This window comes from Nicrophorus vespilloides, unplaced genomic scaffold (genome assembly GCF_001412225.1).
Source record: "Nicrophorus vespilloides isolate i.1.1-1 unplaced genomic scaffold, Nicve_v1.0, whole genome shotgun sequence".
NCBI classification, from domain to species: Eukaryota; Metazoa; Arthropoda; class Insecta; order Coleoptera; family Silphidae; genus Nicrophorus; species Nicrophorus vespilloides.
This window is the reverse complement of record NW_017099149.1, coordinates 493-11,873: the sequence shown is the minus strand read 5'-3', so window position 1 is coordinate 11,873 and position 11,381 is coordinate 493. Positions and strand designations below refer to the sequence as shown.

Genomic DNA, 11,381 nt, shown 5'->3' with positions numbered 1-11,381 from the left:
ATCAAATAGATGATACATTAATGTTTCAAAGATTTCTAACTGAAAATATCACATGATTCATAAGTTATTAACAGAATTAAGTATCAGATTATTTTTAATTGAAATGATTCCAACTTTCATTATTTCAATTTAATTAAAAACTTTCTAAATTTTAAACTTTAGTTACTAATTGAATAAAACAATGTCGATTTTCTGTTTTAATTAATTTTTATTTAGGAGACATCACTAGTACTTTTTTTTTCTTTTCTTTTTCTTTCCACCCTTCCCCCACATTTTCCAATCGAATCAAATAGATGATACATTAATGTTTCAAATATTCTAACTCAAAATATCACGTAATTCATAAGTTATTAACAGTATTAAATATCAGATTCTTTTTAATTGAAATGATTCCAATTTTCATTATTTCAATTTAATTAAAAACTTTCTAAATTTTAAACTTTAGTTACTAATTGAATAAAACAATGTTGATTTTCTGTTTTAATTAATTTTTATTTAGGAGACATCACTAGTACTTTTTTTCTTTTCTTTTTCTTTCCACCCTTCCCCCACATTTTCCAATCGAATCAAATAGATGATACATTAATGTTTCAAAGATTTGTAACTGAAAATATCACATGATTCATAAGTTATTAACAGAATTAAGTATCAGATACTTTTTAATTGAAATGATTTCAATTTTCATTATTTCAATTAATTAAAAAGTTTAGTTACTAATTGAATAAAACAATGTTGATTTTCTGTTTTAATTAATTTTTATTTAGGAGACATCACGAGACATTTGTTGGAGATCTACGAGTGCAGCGCGTACTCCCTGAAACCGTAGATGCGTCCGCTGCGTGTCTTCCGGACCAGAGATAAGTTCGAGTGTTTCTTACCCTCCCGTCTGTACCCTCTGTTCGTGATGGGTCGGATCTTCTTGGAGGTGGTGTTAACAGCAGTACCTGCAGCAGCAGTGACGGGCATCCGGATCTCAGGTATTTGAAAGGTGTCTGTGTCAGACTCCTCCGAGTAATCGCTAGGTATCAGCTCCCTAATCACAGATTTGGTGTAGACGTCCATCGTTGAACCGCAGCTTCCACTCTCCTGTACCTTCTGTTCATCGCTGGGACAATCGCCTCGATCTAAGCTCTGCTGCCGTTTGCCGCGTCGCTTCCTGCGCCTTCGCCTCCTCGGCTTTTCCGTCCTGATCTTCATATCGTCCACCGATTGGATGACTTCTCCGGATGGAGGATTATCTTCGTCCTTGGACGCGGTGAAGTAAGTTGCGTTGCTGATCTCACCAACATCGCGCGGTTGCGTCAAACAGGGTGCAGCTGTTGTCGCCGTCGTGGGCAAATGCTCCTGCACCAGGTCCGGATTCGGTATGGAGCAGCTCAGATAGTTCAAGGCCTTGACTTGATTTTCGCGAGAGCTTAAAAGATTTTTCAACACCCAGGACCGGTTCCTCTTAAGCCATCGTTTCTTCCTGTAAACAACAATTTACATAATTTAACAGATTAATTCATACCGAATCTAATTATAAGAAGTTGAAACAATTTAGTCAAAGATTGAGTTGACTTTTCTAATATTAATGAATAATAATTAATAACAGCTTCTTATAAATTAGTAATGAGATAGGAGATTACAATACTTGATCAGACAAAAGAAATGTTTAAATAATTAAGAAAGTATTGCAAATCTCTTAATCTAGAGGTAATTGTCGCTACCAACTGTAGGCATTTGTCGCGCAGTGTGATGGCTCGACGGGTGCACGAGTCGGCTATCTTGAAGATGGTGCCTCGTCGAAGATGGTTTCCAAGGAAGGTGAGGGCCGCTCCGATCACGTAGATGTACAGGACGTTCGGACTGATGTACTCTTCGATGTGCCAAGGTCCTCTCGTCACGATCCTGCCCTGCGGACCAACAGTTAAGTCGTCTCTAACGCGCACTCAATGAAGATCATTCGACTTACCGAAGCGAATCTTCCTCCCAGCTGTGCGTCGAGGATCTTCCTGAAAACGATCGTGCAGATGGCCGCCGGTAAATTTAACAGGTTTATATTCATCGTCGAATCGGATACATTTGATGTGGCTTGGAATTTCGTCTGTCGACCCTTCAAAAACTGCTATAACACACGACACTGACGCAACTGTAAATAAAAAGTCCGCCTCTAAAGCCTACCACGAAATTAATACTCGCAACAGAAACGTCTAAATTTTGACAAATTTTGCACATCTTTCGTCGCTTCCTCTCACGTCCTCCAGATGGCACTCAATGTCAAAAGTCCATTATGTATGCAACTTCTTCAACATGTTCACAATAAAAATCACAAAATCCAATTCATAAAATCTTAAGAATTCCAAATTTGTTATATGTTATATGAAATTCATTATTGAAGTATTTCTTATAAAATAAAATAAAAAGTCCGCCTCTAAAGCCTACCACGAAATTAATACTTGCAACAGAAACGTCTAAACTTTGACAATGCACATCTTTCGCCGCTTCCTCTCACATCCTCCAGATGGCACTCAATGTCAAAAGTGTATTATGTATGCAACTTCTTTAACATATACAATGTTCATTTCATAAAATCTTACTCAATTTTTAAGAATGCCAAGTTTCTAATATCTTAAAATTTAGCAATTGGAATTTAGATTAATTTCTTACAATGTTTTTACTTTATTAAATGAATTGGTAATTTGATTATTGATAGTTGTGACGGAATGATTAGGGGGGGGAGAAGCGAATTAATTTCGGCGGTTGAATTTTAATTATTCGCGCGAAGGAGGCTGCGGAGGTGGTAAAAACAAAAGAAATAAATAAGGGAGGCGCGAGGCGGTCCGCGCGTTACAGGTGTTCCCGGTGCATTGTTGCTTCCTGTTTCCGGTTGATCTGGCGTGCGCCGTTGTTGATGTAAACAGTGCGGGTGGATGAAGGGATGGGTGAGAGAGGGGGTGGAGAGGTGAGAGAGAAATACAGTCAAAGAAAACAGATCAGAGCCATTCCGTATGTAAATTTAATTTGGAAAACGTGCATTTTAATATTCGAAAATGCACGACTGACTGACTGACTGACTGACTGAATGAATGCGGAGCGAGTCGGGTCGAGTTTGCGAGCGTGTGCGAACGAGACAAACCCCCACCCCTCCTGAAAACACTGCTTTTTAGGGGTTGATTTGTTTTATATGTAACGCGTGCGAGAGCGATAGAGATGGAAACGGTGAGATTATGGGGGTGGACGAGAGAGAGAGACGGTCGCGTGGTGTCACCAGTGAGTCGCGTGCCCCCGGGGGTACGTTGACGAGGCGCGCGATCCACCAATCAGGATGAAGGGTGAGCGGCGCGCTTCTCTCCCATTGGTCCGGAGTCGCGTCATGGTGAGCTGTGCTCCGCCCCACGCGCAAGGGTGGTTGCGGCCCCCCCTCGCGCGCGCCCTTTTCTTCCGTTTTTCGTTTCCACCCTTCGGAACGGAGGTTTCTGCCACGTTATTGAATTAAGCTTATCATTTGATTTCGGCGCAACCAGACAGTCGGGTCTACACGCGCGATTCCTGCTCGCCAACGCCGCCTCTGACTCCGCCGCCGCCGCTGCCGCCACACTTCTGCTGCTGCGAAGTCGACGGAAAAAAATTATACGTTTATCTTTCTTTTTGTTGGTCCTCTCTTTCGTCGCGCGAAGAGAACACACACACACATATATATATAAAAAAAAAATATATATATATAAACGAGAGTAAAGTTTCTACTTTAAAACGCGCGCCACCCCCGATATTATCCGTAATCGCCGTAATCTGATATTATTATCGGGGCCGTTGATCCAATTACCGAGGCCCTCTCCTCTCTTAAACCTTTGACGGCCACTTTCGCTCTTCTCCACCACCGACGTCGACGACTTACACCACCCCCCGCCTCTTCATCCCCATTCTCCATCTCATCTTGAATAGATCGGATTATCCTTATTAGTTCAAGAAATTGTGGTAAATCCACAAGTTGCAAAACATTAACAATTATCGAAAGTGCTACTGAAGTGTTTCATCGCGAGTGTGTGAATTCTGTTGTTGTTGTTGTTGTTGTTGTGTTTTTTTAGTGGGACAATATGGACTATTCGTATCTGAATCAAGCGGGGTTCGACTCGAGCTGCCTGCAGGGCGGCATGGACCCCACCGGGCTGGGCAACATGCCCTGCTCGTACGGTGACCTGACCTCCTGCAGCCAAATGTCGCAGGCTGCATACAGGTACACGGCGGCCGCCGCCTCCATGGCTCGCAGCTACAATCCGGCGACCGCCGCCGGGGCGGCCGTCCATCATCCGGCTTCCGCCGCCTCCCAGTGCGCCGTCATGGGAGGACGACCGCACGTCCAGGACGTCCACAGGGCCACAATGTTTCCCACCTCCATGAATCTGCAAAGTAAGTCCACTCACAACTTTCGCAACTGTTTCTAAACTATTTCGAGCCAAAAAAACGGCTAAAAATTACATAATTATTTATATAAACTAAAGTAAAACCTTCAAAATGCACTCACAACTTTAGCAACTGCTTCTAAACTTACATATTTCAAAACTAAAGAAACTAAGTAAGGACCAAAATTACCTAAATCACATATAACAAGTACTGCAGAAAGTGAACAGTTTCAATCACAACAATGAGTTATATTTTATATTTAAATACTGTACACTTATTATACAACTATTCCTCAAAATTAACAATAATTTTTAAAAAGTTCCAAACGGCGCTGGTCATTTTTACCCGCGCTTTCTGAATCACCAAATTAAAGTAATTTACCAACTGTATCTCGTTATAAAGAAGGTATATCCCAAATCAGTTTTAATTTTTACTAAATCCATTCAAAATTATGTAAAGTAAACGATATGTTTATATATATATATTTGTTTTAAACTGAACTAAATGCAATTAATTTTAATTAGTACAATTATTGCATTTTTTTGTTGTTGTATCTTCATTTGTATTTTTGATAACTACATGTGAAAGAAATAAGTTTATCATAATGTATTTAATTTACGTTTTTCGTATATATCAAAAAGTAAAAGAAAATTTTTCTTTATTTATTAACAAGATGAAATACAATATAGATTTGTTACAATTCATTAAGAAACTATAGTTAATTATTTCAAGATTTTTTTTTTCTTGAAATTATCTCATTTTCAAAACATTTAAGTCATAAACATTTGATTAGTAATAATTATGAAAATTTGAAATTATTTACATTATACTATAGAACTTGATGATTCAACTGAAATTACAATACAAATATACATGTTTTTAACTTAATTTTTATATTTCTTTACTTAAAAGTAAACATTTACTAAATTACATTTTTTATAGTAAAAGATGAAACTATTATTAATTTAAGCAATGTTTCAATTCAAAAATCAATGGATATTTTCAATATATGTAAACTTCATGTGTATTATTCATCGGGATTTTGATATAGTCGGGATTATGTTTGTCGGGATTATGGTTGTCGAGATTTTGATATAGTCGGGATTTCGATACAGTCGGGATTTCAATAGACGGTCTTTCGGTTGTCGGACTTGCGATATAGACCCATTATTCATATGTGAATCACTCTTTCTGTGTAAACTTGAAATTACCTTTTTCAATACTTTTAACTTAAATTTTTGTAGCGTACAATATTTATAAAAAATAAATTGTTCTTGATAATAATTATTATAATATTTCTACCACAAAGCATCGAAATTTTCTACCTTAAAAAAGGAAATAAATTAAAATTTGGTACATAATTTCGTATATTAATCAATTATGAAATAAGAGATATTTTAGTATTCGAAACTTTCCATTATCTTAATTAATATCCACTAATTAACAAATTATCAAAAAACAAGGAACAATTAGCGCCTAATTGATAGTTTTAATTAAGTTTGTTACGGCTTCTATTCATGAGTTTTAAGTACAAAGAAAAACGATAAAGAATTTACGATAGAAAACATAAAATATAGTCATCACAAATTCGCATAAAATTGAACAATTTATTTTGTAGTTATTTTCGTTCAATCATATTCAAGTTTCCACTTCATATTGTTTTTATTTAAGATTTATTAATGTTTCATACAGTTCATCTGAAAATTTCATAATTTTTTGTAGAAAAAAAACTCAACAATAATTAAGTTTCTAAAACTTATTTTGTAATTATTTTTTTTACTAATTCATGTTAAAATATATATTATGATCAAATTACAAAAAAAAAATCCGCAAATTCAATTAAAATGCAAACGCAAAAGTGTTTTTCTTCCGCAAATACACCAATTATTGCGTTTCCTTTTCCTCCACCATATATATATTTTTTTTTTATTATTTCATTTCACTTCGTTTCAGCGCAAATAAATAAATGAGCGAACACGAAAAGGAACAATATTTATTCCCATTATCTCACCCGGAATTTCTGTTTTCTTTCCATCCACCCCCTACAGTGTGTATCCGCAATTTTTTTCCCCATCTCTCTCAAAAAAAAAAATAAACCTTTCCTCCTTCTATTTTCTTTAGTCTCTCTCTCTGTATATTTTTTTCTTGCTTTTTCTATAATTTTTTATTTTTCTCTCTTCGTTTTACCAATAAAAATCGCGCATTCTGATCAATCGGGAAAAAGAACAACAACTGTGTGTGTGTGTTTATTCTCGGCGATAAAAGATTTCGCGATTCTGCGACAGTGTGTGTTCACGTTTATTTCATTGTATTTCATCAATTCACTCACTTTTCCTGTTGTCTTCGCGTCTCTTCTCCTCTTTGAGTGGATCAGGTTTGGTGGAGCGCGCGCCAGACAAAGGAAAAATATCTTTTTCCGGGATGGTGTAGGAGGAGGAGGACATAAAAGAGAAGTTCCCTCGACCATAAAGTTACTACTCTACATGTTGCGACAGTAAAACGACGATAAAAATTCGATGCGCATTTACATCAATTTTCTCCTCTCTTTCTTTCTTCTCCCATTTTCTTTTACTTTCTTTTCTACTCACTGTCTTTTCGCTCTCGCTACGCGCGCATTTTTCCCTCCCAATGCACTCTCCTGGCAAACGAAAACGTCTCTTACTTTGTGCATAAAATGTCTCAGATTTTTATTGCTCCACGTCCCATGCGAAATGAATCGATAAACAATGCACAGCGTAATCAGTTAACAGCACCATCTCTTATTCAGTTATGAACCAAAAAAAAGAAGTTTTTCGTATAACTTAGCTACCTAATCTCATTTCATCTAAGTAATCTTAGAAATAATACTAAGATAAATCAAGTATAATATTTAATTAGGGATTAATTTTCATATAGATTTTAGTATTAAGAATGTCATATGTCAGGTGTACCAATTACTTATTATTTATGTCGCATATCAAGTATAGTGTGGACGCAACATTAAACAAAACCTGTGCTACATTTGTAGAATAACAAAAAAATCAATTTATTACTTTCTTTTGTCGATCGTCGCTATTTTGTTGTTGTTTTGTTTTTCTTTTGTTTTCGTTGTCTTGCCACCATTTTTGCTGTCTTTTCATTTATTTTCCCGTTCTTCTTCTTGTTTTGTTTTTGTTTCCTTTTTCAATTCTTGTGTGTTTTGTTTCGGTAAATTTAATTAGTGTTAATCTTAGGGTCGGGCCTGTAGATCAAGTGTGCAGGAGTCAGGATAGGAGCGGAGCGGTGGAAGAGTAGAAGTAGAAGGAGGAGGAAGAGTAGTAGTGAGTGTAAGATGTGTTCGTTCGTTCTATTGCGGAGTCAGCTTTCAAGTTCAATTAGGGCGCCAATCTTTCACTCACTCACTCGCAACCACTCCAACCCCCATAGACCGCACCGCTCCAAAAAACCCCTCCCCCCCTGTCTCTTCTATCTCTTTCTTTTTTACACTCACCCTTACATATGTCCTCCTCTTCTCTAAATCCCTCTCTTCCTTCTATCTAACTTCTGTCCCTTTTTGTCCTTCGTTACGTGAATTTCTTTGGGTCCGGTTCGTAAAGCGGAAAATAGTTCGACTCTTTCGATATTCATTTATTATTTAAAACACAACAACAAAAAAAAACAATGGAACACAACCGCTTCGTTTTGTTTCTTTTAACGAAGCAATTATTTATTCAGAGCCGTCTTCTCCTGTATTCATATTTAATATAAACTCGGCAATTTGGATAACGTTTCGTTAAAGTTTAATGCGCGCTTGAAATAATAACATTTTTTTGTTGTTGTACAAAAGAAAAGTGAACATTTTTACAAAATTTATTATGGACAATTTGAAAATGTCTATAAAGTAGATTATATTTTGAATATTCATATTAAAGCTAAAACTATAGGGAATAATTTGTATACATTGGGATTTTTGTGCAAGTTGCGGTGATTCTTGTAATTAACTGTTAAAGTTGAGAAAGCAATGTCTTTACATTTGATTGAATTTCTCAAAAACCACGAATGATAGACTAAATATTGAATATCCATATCGAAGTAAAAACTATAGGAAATAATTTGAGAATAATTAACTGTTAAAATTGAAGTATTGAAATAGTAGGCGATGAATAATAAGTCCCATAAATTTGGTAAAAACATCGGAATGAAAATTGTCAATGTAAGAATTTTTCTGATATTTTCTTATAAAATTTATGTGATTTTATTATAATAGAAAGTAAAGTTTTTGTATGTGTTTAAGGGATGAAAAAGTATATGAAACTGTGAGAATGAGATGCGAGCTAAAACTATAGAGAATAATTTGTATACATTGGGATTTTTGTGTAAGTTGCGGTGATTCTTGTAATTAATTGTTAAAGTTGAAAAAGCAATGTTTTTACATTTGATTGAATTTCTCAAAAACCACGAATGATAGACTAAATATTGAATATTCATATTGAAGTAAAAAATTTAGGAAATCATTTGAGAATAATTAACTGTTAAAATTGAAATATTGAAATAGTAGGCGATGAATAATAAGTCCTATACATTTGGTAAAAACATCGGAATGAAAATTGTCAATGTAAGAATTTTTCTGATATTTTCTTATAAAATTTATGTGATTTTGTTATAATAGAAAGTAAAGTTTTTATATGTGTTTAAGGGATGAAAAAGTATATGAAACTGTGAGAATGAGATGCGAGCTAAAACTATAGAGAATAATTTGCATACATTGGGATTTTTGTGCAAGTTGCGGTGATTCTTGTAATTAATTGTTAAAGTTGAGAAAGCAATGTCTTTACATTTGATTGAATTTCTCAAAAACCTCGAATGATAGACTAAATATTGAATATCCATATCAAAGTAAAAAATTTAGGAAATCATTTGAGAATAATTAACTGTTAAAATTGAAGTATTGAAATAGTAGGCGATGAATAACAAGTCCCATAAATTTTGTAAAAACATAGGAATGAAATTTTTTCTGATATTTTCTTATAAAATTTATGTGATTTTATTATAATAGAAAGTAAAGTTTAAGGGATGAAAAAGTGTATGAAACTGTGAAATGCTCGGCGCATCCACCGGTAATTGTGGCACAAAGCGTGGCGCGCGGTGCATAATTCGATCAGTTTAATGCGTATCTAAGTTTGATAATGAATTGGATGCGCGGATTAAATATAATTCCGAGCGGATTGCGTAATGGGCATAAATATGGCATATGGAAGTGAAGGCATTAAGTTTAGCACTAAATTAATCCGGCTAAAACTCCCGAGCACGTAAACTTAATTTGCCGCATCTTCAGTACGTGTGACGTGCGCCACCTCTCCTCTCCTCTTCCTTCTATACAACCACCAACGCCGCCTACAATCTTCTGCAAACGAGTAGTCAGAGATCTGCCAGAATCCATGAATACTACTAAAGCATTCTCTCTCTACATCATAGAATGTGCGGTTTCATTCATTCCGTAATAACTGCAGCAACGATTACTGTTCGAATTTAAACGCCGCAATTACGAGCAATTATTACCGTTTCGCAATCAGCGAAATCCGGTCGCCCTTGCCGATTCGATTCCGCCGTCGCTTCCATTTTGTTTGCACGACCGTAACGACAAATAAGAACGTCACATTAGAAACAATTGATTGATTCTATGAAACATTTTTGACCAAATGCATTTTCTAAATGAAAATGAAGTTATTTAAAAACAATTGACAAATTGTTGGTATTTTGTTTGGAAGCTGAGAACAAAGTCTAAGATCAAAGGGGAAGAAAAAAGAAGCAAGCGTTGAGGAAGGAAAACAAAAAAAAAGAAGAAGAAAGAAACAGCATAAACTAGCGGGAAACGAGTTTCTGAGATGAAGGAAATCTTCGGATGTGATGCATGATGTAATCAGACACTTGGAAATAATTATGTGCCATAAAGTTTTGTCAGCAGACAGATTTCCCTTAAGCGAGTCGGACATTTTTCATTGCGTGTGTCGGAGCGAGGGAGATCCTCTTTCTCTCTCTCCTTTACGCGTTCCTTCCTTACGTCCTCTCACTTCCTTCCTTCCTTCCTTGGATGGTTGCGATCAATATAGGCGTTTCTTCCTGCAAACATTCCTCTCGTGTTACAAGCAAACTTTGCCGCGGCGAAAGCGGGGGGGAGATCGAAAGAGAAAGACAAAGACGGAGTGATAGGGAAAGTCGATGCCAGAAGAAGGCAGAGAGGAGAAGGCTAATAGGGAGAGGTAATAAAGAAAATGGCGACAGGCTCGAACGGAAAAAACGAAGACGAATTTTCGTGTGAAAAAAGCAAATTTGTTAGAGCGTGATTTCTTGAAATCTAAAAAAAAAATATAAAATATTTTAAATCCGCATATTAATTATGAATTAATTTGATTTATAGTATTCTTAAATAATTAATTGTCAAAATTGAAGTAAGGAAATGCATTGAACAGAGAAATGTCTATATATTTTGTTGTATATTTCAAAAATCGCGAAGGACAGACAAAATATTGACTATACATATGAAAGTAAACATTATAGGAAATAATTTGAGTGTAATAAGATTTCTATGAAACTTTTACTATTATAATTAATTAAAATTGAAGTATTGAAATAGTAGGCTATGAAAAAGCATTGTTTCATATTTTATCGAATTTCTCGAAATCTATACAAAGTAGATTATTTTTTAAATATTCATGTTAAGGCTAAAACTATGCGGAATAATTTGTGTATATTGAAATTTTTGTGTAAGTTTAGTCAAAGTTGAAGTAATGAAATATTATGTATAAAGCAATGTCATTACATTTTATTGAATATATCGAAAATCACTAAGGACAGACAAAAAATTGAATATTCATATGAAAACTAAAATTGCAAAGAATAATTTGAATGGAATTACATTTATATGAGTCTTATGGTATTCTTGTAATGAGTTGGCAAAGTTGAAGTAATTAAATGTTATGCATAAAGTAATGTCATTACATTTTATTGAATATATCGAAAATCACTAAGGACAGACAAAA

The 11,381-nt window shown here is 35.2% G+C and overlaps 2 protein-coding genes across 2 annotated transcripts; one reads left to right on the top strand and one right to left on the bottom strand.

Annotated features, from left to right (window-relative positions):
- Window positions 1-791: 791 nt before the first annotated feature.
- Window positions 792-2,047, bottom strand: LOC108564102. The gene is made up of 3 exons (XM_017923021.1): window positions 1,955-2,047; window positions 1,714-1,895; window positions 792-1,468 (listed from the first exon to the last, which is right to left on the bottom strand). The coding sequence occupies exons 1-3, from the start codon at window positions 2,045-2,047 to the stop codon at window positions 793-795; spliced, it is 951 nt and encodes a 316-aa protein (XP_017778510.1). The 3' UTR covers window position 792.
- A 1,984-nt stretch (window positions 2,048-4,031) lies between these two features.
- LOC108564101 lies at window positions 4,032-4,389 on the top strand (the record flags this gene model as incomplete). The annotated part of the gene is made up of 1 exon (XM_017923020.1): window positions 4,032-4,389. A coding segment is annotated over exon 1 (313 nt), but the record flags the coding sequence as incomplete, so codon positions are not given.
- Between the last annotated feature and the right edge of the window lie 6,992 nt (window positions 4,390-11,381).

Coding starts and splice junctions, on each gene's coding strand:
- LOC108564102 (XM_017923021.1), bottom strand. CDS start 2,047: ATGAATATAAACCTGTTAAATTTACCGGCGGCCATCTGCACGATCGTT. Junction 1,896..1,954: donor TGGGAGGAAGATTCGCTTCG/GTAAGTCGAATG, acceptor GTTGGTCCGCAG/GGCAGGATCGTGACGAGAGG. Junction 1,469..1,713: donor CTGCGCGACAAATGCCTACA/GTTGGTAGCGAC, acceptor TGTTGTTTACAG/GAAGAAACGATGGCTTAAGA.